At 47.2% G+C, this 12178-nt stretch overlaps 1 protein-coding gene across 1 annotated transcript; it reads right to left on the bottom strand.

Annotated features, from left to right (window-relative positions):
* Positions 1-2917: 2917 nt before the first annotated feature.
* LOC125435633 (CLK4-associating serine/arginine rich protein-like) lies at positions 2918-10926 on the bottom strand. Its single transcript, XM_048501898.1, has 4 exons — positions 10798-10926; positions 5544-5658; positions 3188-3285; positions 2918-3023 (listed from the first exon to the last, which is right to left on the bottom strand). Exons 2-4 carry the CDS (start codon positions 5640-5642, stop codon positions 2918-2920), a joined length of 303 nt encoding a protein of 100 aa, XP_048357855.1. The 5' UTR covers positions 5643-5658; positions 10798-10926.
* Between the last annotated feature and the right edge of the window lie 1252 nt (positions 10927-12178).

The raw sequence follows: 12178 nt of genomic DNA, 5'->3' as shown, positions 1-12178 counted from the left end.
TGGCGCTGGGTTTTGCCATCAAGAGTTACCCCCATCCGCTCATCGAAGCGGATACACTGCAAGGATTTGACGGCACTTCTGTCCAACCCCAATACCTCGTCCAAACTAACCCCTCCGTGGCTGCTTTCCCCATCCCTCTGGCCTCACACGGACGGCAGAACCCCAAACGAACCTCCGTTGCTGGGTTTTTTTTCTCCTGAGCTCGTTTCGTTGTAAAATCTGAACCTCACTGACAAAAAAATGCACAGCCGGAAGGTCCAACAGGAAGATCTTCCTCCTTCCCCAATGGCCCTAAATGCTTTCCCCATCCCATGCAAGGAAAGCCGGGGGGAACTTACTGCCGGCAAAGTCATTCTGCACCAAGCCTCTGTATCGTTCGTAGTTGCACTTCCTCTCATCGGACTCCTGTTCCGGCGAACTGGAGGAAGGAGAGGTAGAGAATGGAATCAGAAGGCCATGGAGTGTGATTGAAAAGGATGTAGGATGGGTGAAAATATAGGATGGGTGACACCTGGCTTGACAATACTACATGCGAAAGAGATCTGGGAGTCTTACCAGATCATAAACTAAATATGAGTCAGCAGTGTGATGCGGTGGCCAAGAAAGCCAATGCGATTCTGGGTTGCATCAATAGGAGTATAGTGTCAAGATCGAGGGATGTAATTGTACCTCTCTATTCTGCATTGGTTAGACCTCACCTGGAATATTGTGTACAGTTCTGGGCACCGCAGTTCAGGAGGGATATTGACCGGCTGGAGCGGGTCCAGAGGAGGGCAACCAAAATGGTAAAGGGTCTGGAGTCCATGCCCTACGAAGAGAGGCTTAGGGAGCTGGGGATGTTTAGTCTGGAGAAGCGTAGGTTAAGGGGTGACATGATAGCCATGTTTTAATATTTGAAGGGATGTCACGTCGAAGAGGGAGCAAGCTTGTTTTCTGCTGCCTCAGAGACTAGGACACAGAGTCATGGATTCAAGGTGAAGGAAAAGAGATTCCACCTAAACATTAGGAAGAACTTCCTGACCGTCAGGGCTGAGGAATTCACTGCCTCGGAGAGTGGTGGAGTCTCCTCGAGGTTTTTAAACAAAGGCTGGATCAGCATGTGTCGGGAGTGCTTCAATTGTGTGTTCCTGCATTGCAGGGGGTTGGACTTGATGACCTTGTGGTCTCTTCCAACTCTATGATTCTACGGCCATAGTGGCAGTGGGGGGAAATGGTGTCACGTCACAGCTGATGTTTAGCGACCCTGAGGCTTTTCAAGGCAAGAGTTGTCTGTAGGAGCTTGGTCGTTATCTGCCTCTGCCTAGTAAGGGAAGACTGCACCTGTGTTTCATCCTAACACTCCTTACTCTAAGCAAGCACCGGTGCTGAATTTGGCACAATCTCAAAACTTCACATTAAAAAAATCTTAGACACAGTCACAGAGATGTTTGGGAAACATGCAGGTAATACCTGCATTTGTTTTATTTTATTTTATTTTGTTTAACTTCACTTATACTCCTCTTTTCCCCCCGCTATGGATCCAAATGGATTTTCAACATTCTTCCCTTCTCAGTTTTATCTTCAGATTAGTTCTATGAGAAAGGTTAAGCCGAATGGACCAAGGTAGGCTGAATGGACCAAGGTAACCCAGACAGCTTCCTGTGCCAAGTGGGAATTCAAACCCAGGACCCCCAGACCCTAATCTGACACTCTGACAATGCTCCGTTGTTTAGCCTTGCAAAATAAAGAGCTGAGCCCCCTATTTTTCCAGGCTTCAAAACACTGGCTGCCCCCCAAACGCCTTCCTACCTTATCTGGGCGTCCATCGCTCTGAGGAAGTCAAGGGACACGCCCCCGTGGCCAGCTCAACGGCTGCAGCGACGAGGCCAGGAGGCGTGTCCCCTGGCCTCCTCAGAGCCAATGGAAGCCCGGACAAGGTAGGAAGGCATTTGGGGCCGGCACAGGGAATACGCCGACTTCCATCTGCTACCGTTCGCTCGGCAATGGGTGGAAGCCAGGTTTGAATACATCGTTTGGGGAGGGAACGAGAGGCGCTGCATCGTATTTCGCAGAGCCACCTGTGCAAAGTTCCCCCCCCCCAAAAAAATGATGTTTTACCAGGCCAGAATCGGTGATTCCGGCCCGTGCAGAAAGGGCCATTATTTCAGGGTTCCCCTTCATGATGCTCGTGGGCATGATAGTGCCCACCAATATTCTCTTGGCATCTGCTAAGCTTTCCAGAAAGCAAGTAGGGCCATCGTAAGACAGGGCTTTTTATTGGCTTCTCTCATTCAAGTGGAAAAGCTTTCCACTGGAGGACAAGACGACTGATCAGCAACTGGACTTTCTTCAGTCATTGCGTGGTTCCATTTGCCCTTTCAGAATTTCCTTCTTCCTTGCAGAAGAACAAGAATTTGGATTTATATCCCACCTCTGTCTCTTGAAAGGAGACTCAAGGTGGCTTACAAGCTCCTTTCCCTTCCTCTCCTCACAACCGACACCTTGTGAGGTAGGTGGGGCTGAGAGAGTTCTGAAGAACTGTGACTAGCCCAAGGTTACCCAGCAGGAATGAAGGAGTGCAGAAACACATCTGGTTCACCAGATAAGCCTCTGCCACTCGTGGAGGAGTGGGCAATCAAACCCGCTTCTCCAGATTAGAATCCACCTGCTCTGAACCACTACACCATTACACTTCTCTTAGGTGGAAGGAGGTGGAAGGAGGGAGGGAGGTATTCCATTTGGCTACACCTACTGAGGCAGCCATTTAGGATTTGGCTCCACCTCCCACGGAAGCCATTTTGGGATGCCATTCTCCACTCCCTCTCAAAATGCCAACGAGGCCCTCAAAAAGGTTGGGGACCCTTAACTAGCTCATCACACAAACAAATGAGACACTGAAGCAAGAGGCTTTTTTGTCTCAGGGCTGCTAGCAAACGCCTTACATTGGGTTTAGCAACGGAGGGGTGTACATGGGGATGTAGTCCAGGTGGGCTCGTACATCAAACCGGTCAATCATATTGTTGGTGTCCCCCTGCCACGGCATCCTGCGAGAGGCAAAGATACGAAAGGAAGGTTAACACAAATCTCCCCAAAACATGTTTGGGAATATGCTTGGAAGGCACAAAAAGGTGTGTGGAGAATCCCCCACTCTTCAGCACATCCGCTTCCACTGTGGAAGCAATGCTGGGAGTTATGGACGACTACTCACATATTGACGGGGCTTTCAGCTGCAAGAGCCACGGCAGAATCCAAGTGGACCTTGCACGCCCGGCCATGAACCTGCAGGAACTGAGCTGGGTCCTTTTTCTAGAAGAGAAGCATTGAATTAGTCAAGTCAAGTATTTATTGTTTGAGCCATTGGCTATAACAGTGATGGCGAACCTTTTCGAGGCCGAGCACCCGAATGGCAACCCCAAACCCACTTATTTATCACAAAGCGCCAACACGGCAATTTAACCTGAATACTGAGGTTTTAGTTTAGAAAAAACAGTTGGCTCCGAGGCGTGCGTTACTCAGGAGTAAGCTTGGTGGTAGTCGGTGGCTTTGCTTTGAAGCAACCGTGCAACTCTTTCAACGGGTGAATCACGACCCTAGGAGGGTTTACTCAGAAGCAAGCCCCATTGCCAGCAACCGAGCTTACTCCCAGGCAAAGGATCATGCTTTAGTTCTTTGCATGAAAATCAATGGGGTTTAACAGCACTTAACAGGGTTACCTACACTGCTTCCCCAAAACTAGGTCTTAGGTTTAATGCTAATAATTGAGCCCAGTGGCCCAGGTCAGCCTAGATGTGTGTGGGGGGTCGACTCTGCTCGTGCCCACAGAGAGGGCTCTGAGTGCCACCTCTGGCACTCGTGCCATAGGTTCGCCACCACTGGGCTATAACAATGCAGAGATACATGAGGTTAAGACATTTAAATTAAAACAATAACTTAGTTTTACATTAAAATATAAATTATTTGTATTCGCAATTTCTAAATTAAAATGCCCCATCAAATACTTTTCACGTCAGATGTTTTTGCAGCTTCTTCAGCTAGTCTTAATTAACCTCCAGCACTTTGGAACATTGGTTCAAACAGCGCTTTAAATACTTTGCTCGTAGTTTCCTAGCCGCCAGGGCAAAGAGCCATCTTGTAAGAAACATAGGAATCAATATCAGATAGTAAGAAAATCAGTTTCTCATCATCGGACAAAAAAAGCTGTCCTAGGTAGTATTGGCTCCAAAAAACTTTTCCTTATTTCTGAATATAAAGGACAGGAGAGTATATAATGAAAGAGATCCTCAGGCTCTTGTTTTCCACAGATACAAAAGTGCTGACCGTGGCCAAATATTTCCATTTGGTTCTAGAACCCAAATTGCGACGAGCCCTGACCCTTGCCAGGTGCAATATTCTCCCTTCAGCTACCACTCAGGGTAGAATACAGAAAGTGCCTTTTAACGAAAGATTTTGTCCCTGCAGTTCAGCTTACGAAGAATCAATCCAACACGTGATATTACACTGCCCGTTACACAGTTTAGCCCGGAACAAATATCTAAACCCGTGGCTAAAACCCCCCATTGATAACACTGATCTATCAATTGTGGCAACGATGCTGGATTGTGGATCTGCAAGTGTATTGGAAGCGCTGGCTAACTTTTTGTGCTCTGTCATCAGCAAAAGGTTATAACTGTACTGGAGATTGTATCATTACACTGAGGTTGCCACTGTTGCTGGTATATTGCTGCTGTTGTTTTAATTATGCCATTAAAGGTTGTTGTTGTTGTTGTTGTTGTTATTGTTGTTATTGTTGTTGTTGTTGTTGTTGTTGTTGTTATTATTATTATTATTATTATTATTATTATTATTATTATTATTATTATTAAGTGCTGAGAAAATGGTATTTGCGTGTATCTACCACTAAGCACTGCTGAAGGCATTGATTGAAATCTAATTAGTAAAGTCCAGTTTATAAACTGGACTACCGCAACGAACTCTACTCCAGGCTACCCTTGAAGAGTGTTTAGAAGTTGCAGCCAGTGCAGAACACTGTGGCTAGACTGCTGGTATATGTCAGCTGTAGGAAGTATGTGACCCCAATACTACAGCAATTACACTGGCTACTAATCCACTCCTGAACCCAATTCACCAAGTTGGTTTTGTACTTTAAAAGTGTAAAGAGACTCAAGGCAGCTTGCAAACTCCTTTCCCTTCCTCTCCCCAAAATAGACACCTCGTGAGGTAGGTGGGGCTGAGCGAGTTCTGAGAGAACTGTGACTAGCCCAAGGTCACCCAGATGGCGTGTGTGGGAGTGCACAGGCTAATCTGAATTCCCCAGATAAGCCTCCACAGCTCAGGTGGCAGAGCTGGGAATCAAACCCGGTTCCTCCAGATTAGAGTATGCCTGCTCTTAACCACTACGCCACTGCTGTAAAGTTAAGATCCAATGGAAAAAGGCTAAAGCTGCCCAATATCTTGCGTCCAGCCACAGTTGGTTTGCAGTCATTCATTAAAGGTTCTCTGTCGGATATGAAAGACGGAACATTGGATATACAGGAAGAGAGGAGCAGACCTCCCCCCGTACTCACTATCTTCTCATAATACTCTCGTCGACGTTCGGCTCGCTTCTTGTAATCCACCATCATCCCCCGGAGCTTCCGCTCATGTTTTCGGGCTTCGTGCCACATCCTGCCTTTGTCCGAACTGTTCAGTGGAGAAGGGAAACCCACACATGTTACAGGCATTGCAGGAAAAGGACAAGATTAATCAGAGTGACTTTCCCGCTCCATGCGCAAGCAGAATGCACGACGGCTTTGCTCATGAATAGAATTACAGACTTGATTAGGCACCATGCCCAGAGGGGGGGGGGAATATTACCCAAGTGTAAGCAATTGGAATGGCAGCTTCTGGACTCTGGGTCAGGAGGCACTCATGTACTACGAGAAAGAAGAATGCCCTCTCTGACCCAAATTATCTGCCCATGGGAGAGGATGCCTGTTATCTTCTGGCAAGATCTACAGATCTAGCCTCACTTCCTTCCAACCATCTTTGGCTGGAAGAGGGGCACCTCTGCACATTGAAGGCAACAGGAACCACACCAAGGCACTGCAAACCTATCAACTTTGGGAGGCTGCCCAGTGAATCTCTGCACGAGTCCACCCAGTTGAAAAACACACACCAAGCGATTCCATGCAGAAACACAGGAAGGCAAGAGCACACTCTAGAACCGGGGTCTGCAACCTGCGGCTCTCCAGATGTTTGTGGGAATTGTAGTCCGTGAACATCTGGAGAGCCGCAGGTTGCAGACCCCTACTCTAGAAAGTAGGCCTTAGAGATCACAGGGGTGAAGAATATGCAGAAAATAAGCGGTGCTGCGGCGTTTTAGTCAATGAACTGGACTGATCCATCCATTCAAGATACACCTCATACATACAAACACAAGCACAAGGCCAATTTCTCTTGCAGGTGAGAGTTACTGCGGATGTTTGCCCTTCCTGTTGAGGGGAATTTGCTCAGCAAAGCAAACGTCCTTCTTTTTACCAAAAGCCCCTTAAGAGATTGGGAGGGACGAGGTCGATTGCTTCAGCCTTGGGGGAAGAAAGAGTCAGAGTTGGGTTAGGGCTGCAACCCACAGTTACAGCTCCAAATTTGGTCAGGGATCGTCAGCAGGGCTTTTCAGCGGCTGGCTGTAGCCCATGAAATGACCGCTTGTGGCCCCATCACTTCACCTGCCAGGTTATTAATCCAGGTGGGGCAAACTATTTGTCTGCAGGTTCACTCAAAGAGGAAAAGGGACGCTCAAGTTGTAAGAGAGGAAAGACCAACATTGAATCGCTGTGAATATCATTTTGGTTTCCCTGAACTTGAGTGCACGGCCTCTAACATGGGGAAGCTCTTTCCACCAGAAGGCACCAGCATATTCCTCGCTGTTGAAGAAGCCAGTGGGAGAATACATTTCTGACTCTTCTGGAGAAACCGGTGCAGATCTGAAATGTTGACTGTTAGCCATTTCTGGATTGACTAATTACCTGAGCAAATTTCAAGAGTCAGATTCCTCCCCCCCCCCCTTACACACACAGATGTTATGGCTCTGACACATTACTGTAGAAGGAATGAAAAAGGAAACACCTCCAGATGGTTCTTTCACCCAACGTAAGACAGCTTTGGCTTAATTCAACTGTAATTTCTCTCTCGTGCCTCTTTCAATACAGAAAAGCCGCACACATCGCAAGGGCAGGGTAACTTGCAAATATAACCAATCACGCTATTTAAAAAACAGATATCTTGGGGAAAACACTGGGGAAAGAGGAACTGCTTTTCTCTCCATATGAATAGTACAGAAAATCCAAGGCGTAAAAGAGGGAGTCATTAAACCAGCCATCCACCACGGTTGTTGGCTTCCCACCCCAGTTAATAAATCAGGACTATACTTCCCCTCAGGGTATGCATTTGGTTTCTTCTGTTCCTTGGGGAGGAAAAGACACCAGGAGGCATTTTCCTCCCCCAAATTTACCAGGTTTCTCCCAAGTCTTCAAATCTACTCTGTCTGGAGGTAGAAAATGCCGTGAAGTCACGGCTGACTTCTGGTGGCCAGGTACGGGTTTCAATTCAATTCAATTCAATAAGCCTTTATTGGCATATACACGATAGTATAAAAATACAGTTCCAGTTAAAAAGTGAATAGTGAAAAACTTCGCGTTTGTCATACACTCAGTTTACAAACTTCTGACAAAAACTTTGCCACTATAAGGCAACAATGAAAATCCTGACAATTTAAAAGCGTAACTACTTTATCTGATTCAGTATAATCAATCATAGAGTCTATGGCTTGGGATAACAGACTGGATCGGAGTTCTTGGTATAATAAGCAGTTCAGGAGAATGTGTGGGATGGAATCCAGCTGTCCTATGTTACAGGTACAGAACCTCTTATCGCTTGGAAGACCTTTAAGTCTTCCTCTATGTAGCGGAGATGGCATGTTAAATCTAGCCAGCATGTAGGCTCTCCTGTGTATGGGATTTGTGAGCGCTGTAATATAATAGGCTGGGTATCCCTGCGTGAAAGGAATTGACATATTCGTTGGTGAACAAGATTTATTTGCCAGGTACGGGTTTCAAGGCAAGAAACATTCAAAGGTGGTTTGCTACTGTCTGCCATGGGGTGGGCAAGGAGTTCTGAAAGAACTTCTAAAAAGTCACCCAACAGCTTGCACGAGGAAGAGTAAGGAGTAGGGAACAGAACCCAATATCTGCAGGCATTCTATTTTGTCCACATGTTGTAATAAAATAAAATAATGCTGTCATTCTGGCAAATCTTAGTAGGAAACACCATTTTTGGTGTCCCCCAATCTTCAGGTTTTCTTCTTTTCCTAACATTTATCCTGTCTGCATGTTGCAAAAAGAAAGAAATGAAAGCATGACAGATAGAAAAGTAGCACTTCTCTCTTCAGAGATGCCAGCAAACAGGCCACCTTGGACTGGGAGGTGGTCCTAAATCGCCACACACACACACCCCCACTGAGACACCTACCACTCTTTCCTCACCCTGCTGCCGCGAAAGTCAGCAGCTGAAAGCAAAAGGGTCAGATCTGGTCGAGGAGCCTTCAGTTGCCAAGTCTATTCTAGGAATCTTGCCAGACTCATTTAGTCAGACTGCTTTCTAGCTGCCAGGCAATACCATCCTGCTTTGGAGACAAGAAACTCTGCTCCCTTCCCATCTTTCTCAACTTCTTAGCTGGGAATGGGGAGAGAGCATCTGTGGTTGCAGTAAAAAGATGTCTGAAAACAGCTCAAAGGACTAACACAAGACTGCATTCTGACAACGACTGGAAAAAACCCACCTCCCTACCTGATGACAGAGAGCCAGACTGTGAAAGTGCAAACTCGGCATTATAGGAATAGGTGCCTTTCAAATTCTGCTGACAAACTGAAACGGCAGCTTTTCCCAGCAAGCAGCTTCTAGACTACTAATTCAGATTCGCGTCCCAATTCCCCTAACCTCCTCATGTATCAGCAACTGTTCCCTATTTGGACAGAACTGCCACACACTACAAGCGAGACAAAGCCACTATAAGGGAGGTGAACAACTGACCTCTTTCTCCAATGCAAAAAAATAACATCAGCAGATCCCGCTCAAGAAAGGTGTAAATAAATTTAACTCACAAGCTACCATCACAGCAGTTTTCGATCCCAGCAACAGAGCGAGATAATAAAAACTTCTTAAGGAGCAGGGATGCTAGAACAGTTAGCCCAACAGAGCTTGTGACCATTACTAAAGTAAGGTAACTAGTTAACAGCTGATATTACACAGAAGTAAGGCCAGTCATATTAAAAGGGGATGAGTAACAATGTGCTGGAGGGAAGGAAAATGCGGTCTTTTACAAATACGTGTTCTAGCTTGCCACATGATTGGGAAATTATTTACCAAGGATTATTCCGCATTATCATGCTACAAATAATAGAATACGCATTTTAAAAGTTGATGTTAAAAGAAAATAAGAAACTACTTGCTGTTTTTTAAAAATACGAGTTCTAGTCTTTTACAAACTTGGGAAATTATTTACCAAGGATCATTCCACATCATGCCACAAATAGTAGAATACACATTTTAAAAACTGATATATGAATATTGTGGTTCCTGAATCCAGCATCAATAGCTCAGTCTTTTTTTAAATACCTCTGTTTCTCAACAAAGTATATTTGAGGCATGAAACTGCACAATATCTAAGAAGGCAACAATAACAGCTGATGTTACACAGACATAGTGCCATTTTAAAAGGGGATGAGAAACGATTTGTTGGAGAGAAAGAAAATGCACTATGCAGTCTTTTAAAATATGCAGTCTTTTAAAAATATGCGGTCTAATCTGCCACATACTTGGGAAATTATTTACCAAGAATTATTCCACATAATGCCACAAATAGCAGAATACACATTTTAAAAGCTGATATATATATATATTGTGGTTCCTGAATCCAGCATCAAAATCTCAGTCTTCTTTTAAAAAAAGAAAAAGATATGTCATGTATTCAGCACAGCAGATTATTGCCGACAGTGGTGCATTAAGGAAGATTCCCCTGCAGATCCATACATTGATATCCCAGAACCAAGCATATTTGAGGCATACAACTGTGCAAAATCACTCAGATAACTAACTGGCCTCCCAAATTAGCATCCCTGTGACCTTTATCTTCCACTCAGTGCCAGAGAAATCCCAAACAAATTTTGAAGGCACTAGTCCTCAAAATCCTTCTCTTTTAAACCAGGGGTGGTCCAATTCTGGCCCTCCAGATGTCTATGGACTACAATTCCCAACAGCCCCAGCCAGCATGACACTGGCCCGGGCTGATGGGAATCGCAGTCCATAGACATCTGGAGGGCCAGAATTGGACCACCCCTGGTTTAAACCTGACGATTAAAAACATGAATATTTTCATTATATTTGCTAACACTTTATTTTTACTAGTTTGATTTTTCCCACTAATTAATGATATTAAATCAATTAAATGAAATGAAACGAAGCTAGCTTCAGAAGGTAGCCATGTTGGTCTGCGGGAGAACAGCTAGATTCGAGCTCAGTCGCCCCTGAGGTATTAGTGGGGTTTGAGATTTCGGGAGTCAAACCGTATTAACACACACACACACACCCCCGGTTCAAAAAAGACCTTTCACGTATTTTAAGCGGAAAGGGCCAGGAAACTAAGCCCAGCCCCCCTCCCCCAACAAGACCCCCCCCCCGTCTGCTTCTGTCCTCACTTCCCCCCCCTCCATGTTCCCCGGAGGCCTCACCCCTCGGGTGTCAACAGCCCACCCCTGTCAATGCGCAGGAGAGGCCATGGCTCACCCGCCCAAGAAGGCGCAGCTTCCAGACCGGAACCGGAAACAGACGAAAGTTAACGTGACGGGGGAGAAACTGTCTCCTTGCGGCCCATTGGTTAAGGCGAAGCGCGTGGCGCCAGACGGATCAGCCAATCGCAGCGCGCCTCTTCGGATGTCCACACACACCCCCTTTCCTCCATCCCGACCCCGCCCATTCCCCGCCAACGAGCCCAGCCACGCCTCTTGACGACTTCGGTCACGCCCCCTTTCACGCCCCGCCCCTTGCCGGTTTTCCCGTTCTACGGGCCGTGAGCACATCCCGGCCGGCGGCCAATCAGCGAGCAGCATCCGGCTGAGCGGGGGAATTCCAAGGGCTCCGGGGGAACAGGGCAGGATCAGCGCCGGGGGGGAGGGCGGCGAAGGGTGGGAGCGGGGCCTGGCCCGGGCTAGGAGGAGTGGGAGGAGATACTGCACCTCCCGGTCGTAGGGAAGGCAGCCAACTTGGGGGGGGGGGGGGCGTGTGAGGTCGGGATTCCCAAAGAGGGCGGTTCTGCCCCCCCCCCCCCGCCAGTGGTAACCTCAAGGGGGCGGCGAGGCATTTGGAGCGGGGGTAGGGACTGCTGACAAGGAGAAGGGGTCCTCCTTCCATCCTTGCCATGTGGGGACTGGTGAGTTTTAAAGGAAAAGCAGCCGCGCTCTCCCCCCTTCCCATGCTTTGACTGTGGGAGCCCCCTCTGGACCGGTTCCTGTCCGGCTTGAGGAGCCCCGGTCTGTGGTTGAGCAATTGCCTGCAGAAGATCCCCAGTTCAATCCCAGGCATCTCCAGTTAAAAGGAGGAGGGAGCAGGTGATGGGAAAGTCCTCTGCCTGCAACCCTGGGGAGCAGCTACCGGTCCGAGCAGGCAATATACTGGCTGTGATAGATCAGTGGTCTGACTCAGTGTCAGGAAGGCAGCAGCCTGATGTGATCATTTGCGGGCTTGGCTGAGTGGCAGAGCAGCTGGAAGGTCCCAGGTTAACTTCTAGGCATTTCCAGTTAAGAGGACCAGATGGCAGGTCATGCACGGATCTCACCTGGGACCCTGGAGAGCGGCTGCCAGTCCATGTAAACAAGGCTGCCCTTTATGGCCTGATTTGGCACAAGGCACTTTCACGTGTCCATGGATCAAGGGTGCAGGGGCAGGCCAGGCTGGGCTTACGTGTGTTAGGGACAGTGTTTGTCTAGATCGGGGAGATGGAGGCTGCTCTGGGAGCTGTGCGGGATTTTTAAAAACGAGGGGTATGTTTTTGTCCAAAGGAAATAAATTTGACTGTTTACAAGTGCAGCTAACAAGTCACAGTCTGGCTTCCCCACATGCATAGACAAGTGTTCTGACCTTGGGTGCAAATAAACCTTTCATAAAATGT

This window comes from Sphaerodactylus townsendi, linkage group LG06, assembly GCF_021028975.2.
Source record: "Sphaerodactylus townsendi isolate TG3544 linkage group LG06, MPM_Stown_v2.3, whole genome shotgun sequence".
NCBI classification, from domain to species: Eukaryota; Metazoa; Chordata; class Lepidosauria; order Squamata; family Sphaerodactylidae; genus Sphaerodactylus; species Sphaerodactylus townsendi.
Note: the sequence above shows the minus strand (reverse complement) of the source record. Positions and strands in the feature narration are given on the sequence as shown.

Bases quoted from the DNA above. Each gene is read 5' to 3' on its own strand.
- LOC125435633 (XM_048501898.1), bottom strand. From the start codon at position 5,642: ATGTGGCACGAAGCCCGAAAACATGAGCGGAAGCTCCGGGGGATGATG. The intron at 3,286-5,543 runs GTGAGTACGGGG...CTTCTCTTCTAG, and splicing joins GAGAGTATTATGAGAAGATA to AAAAAGGACCCAGCTCAGTT. The intron at 3,024-3,187 runs GTGAGTAGTCGT...TGCCTCTCGCAG, and splicing joins GCTGAAAGCCCCGTCAATAT to GATGCCGTGGCAGGGGGACA.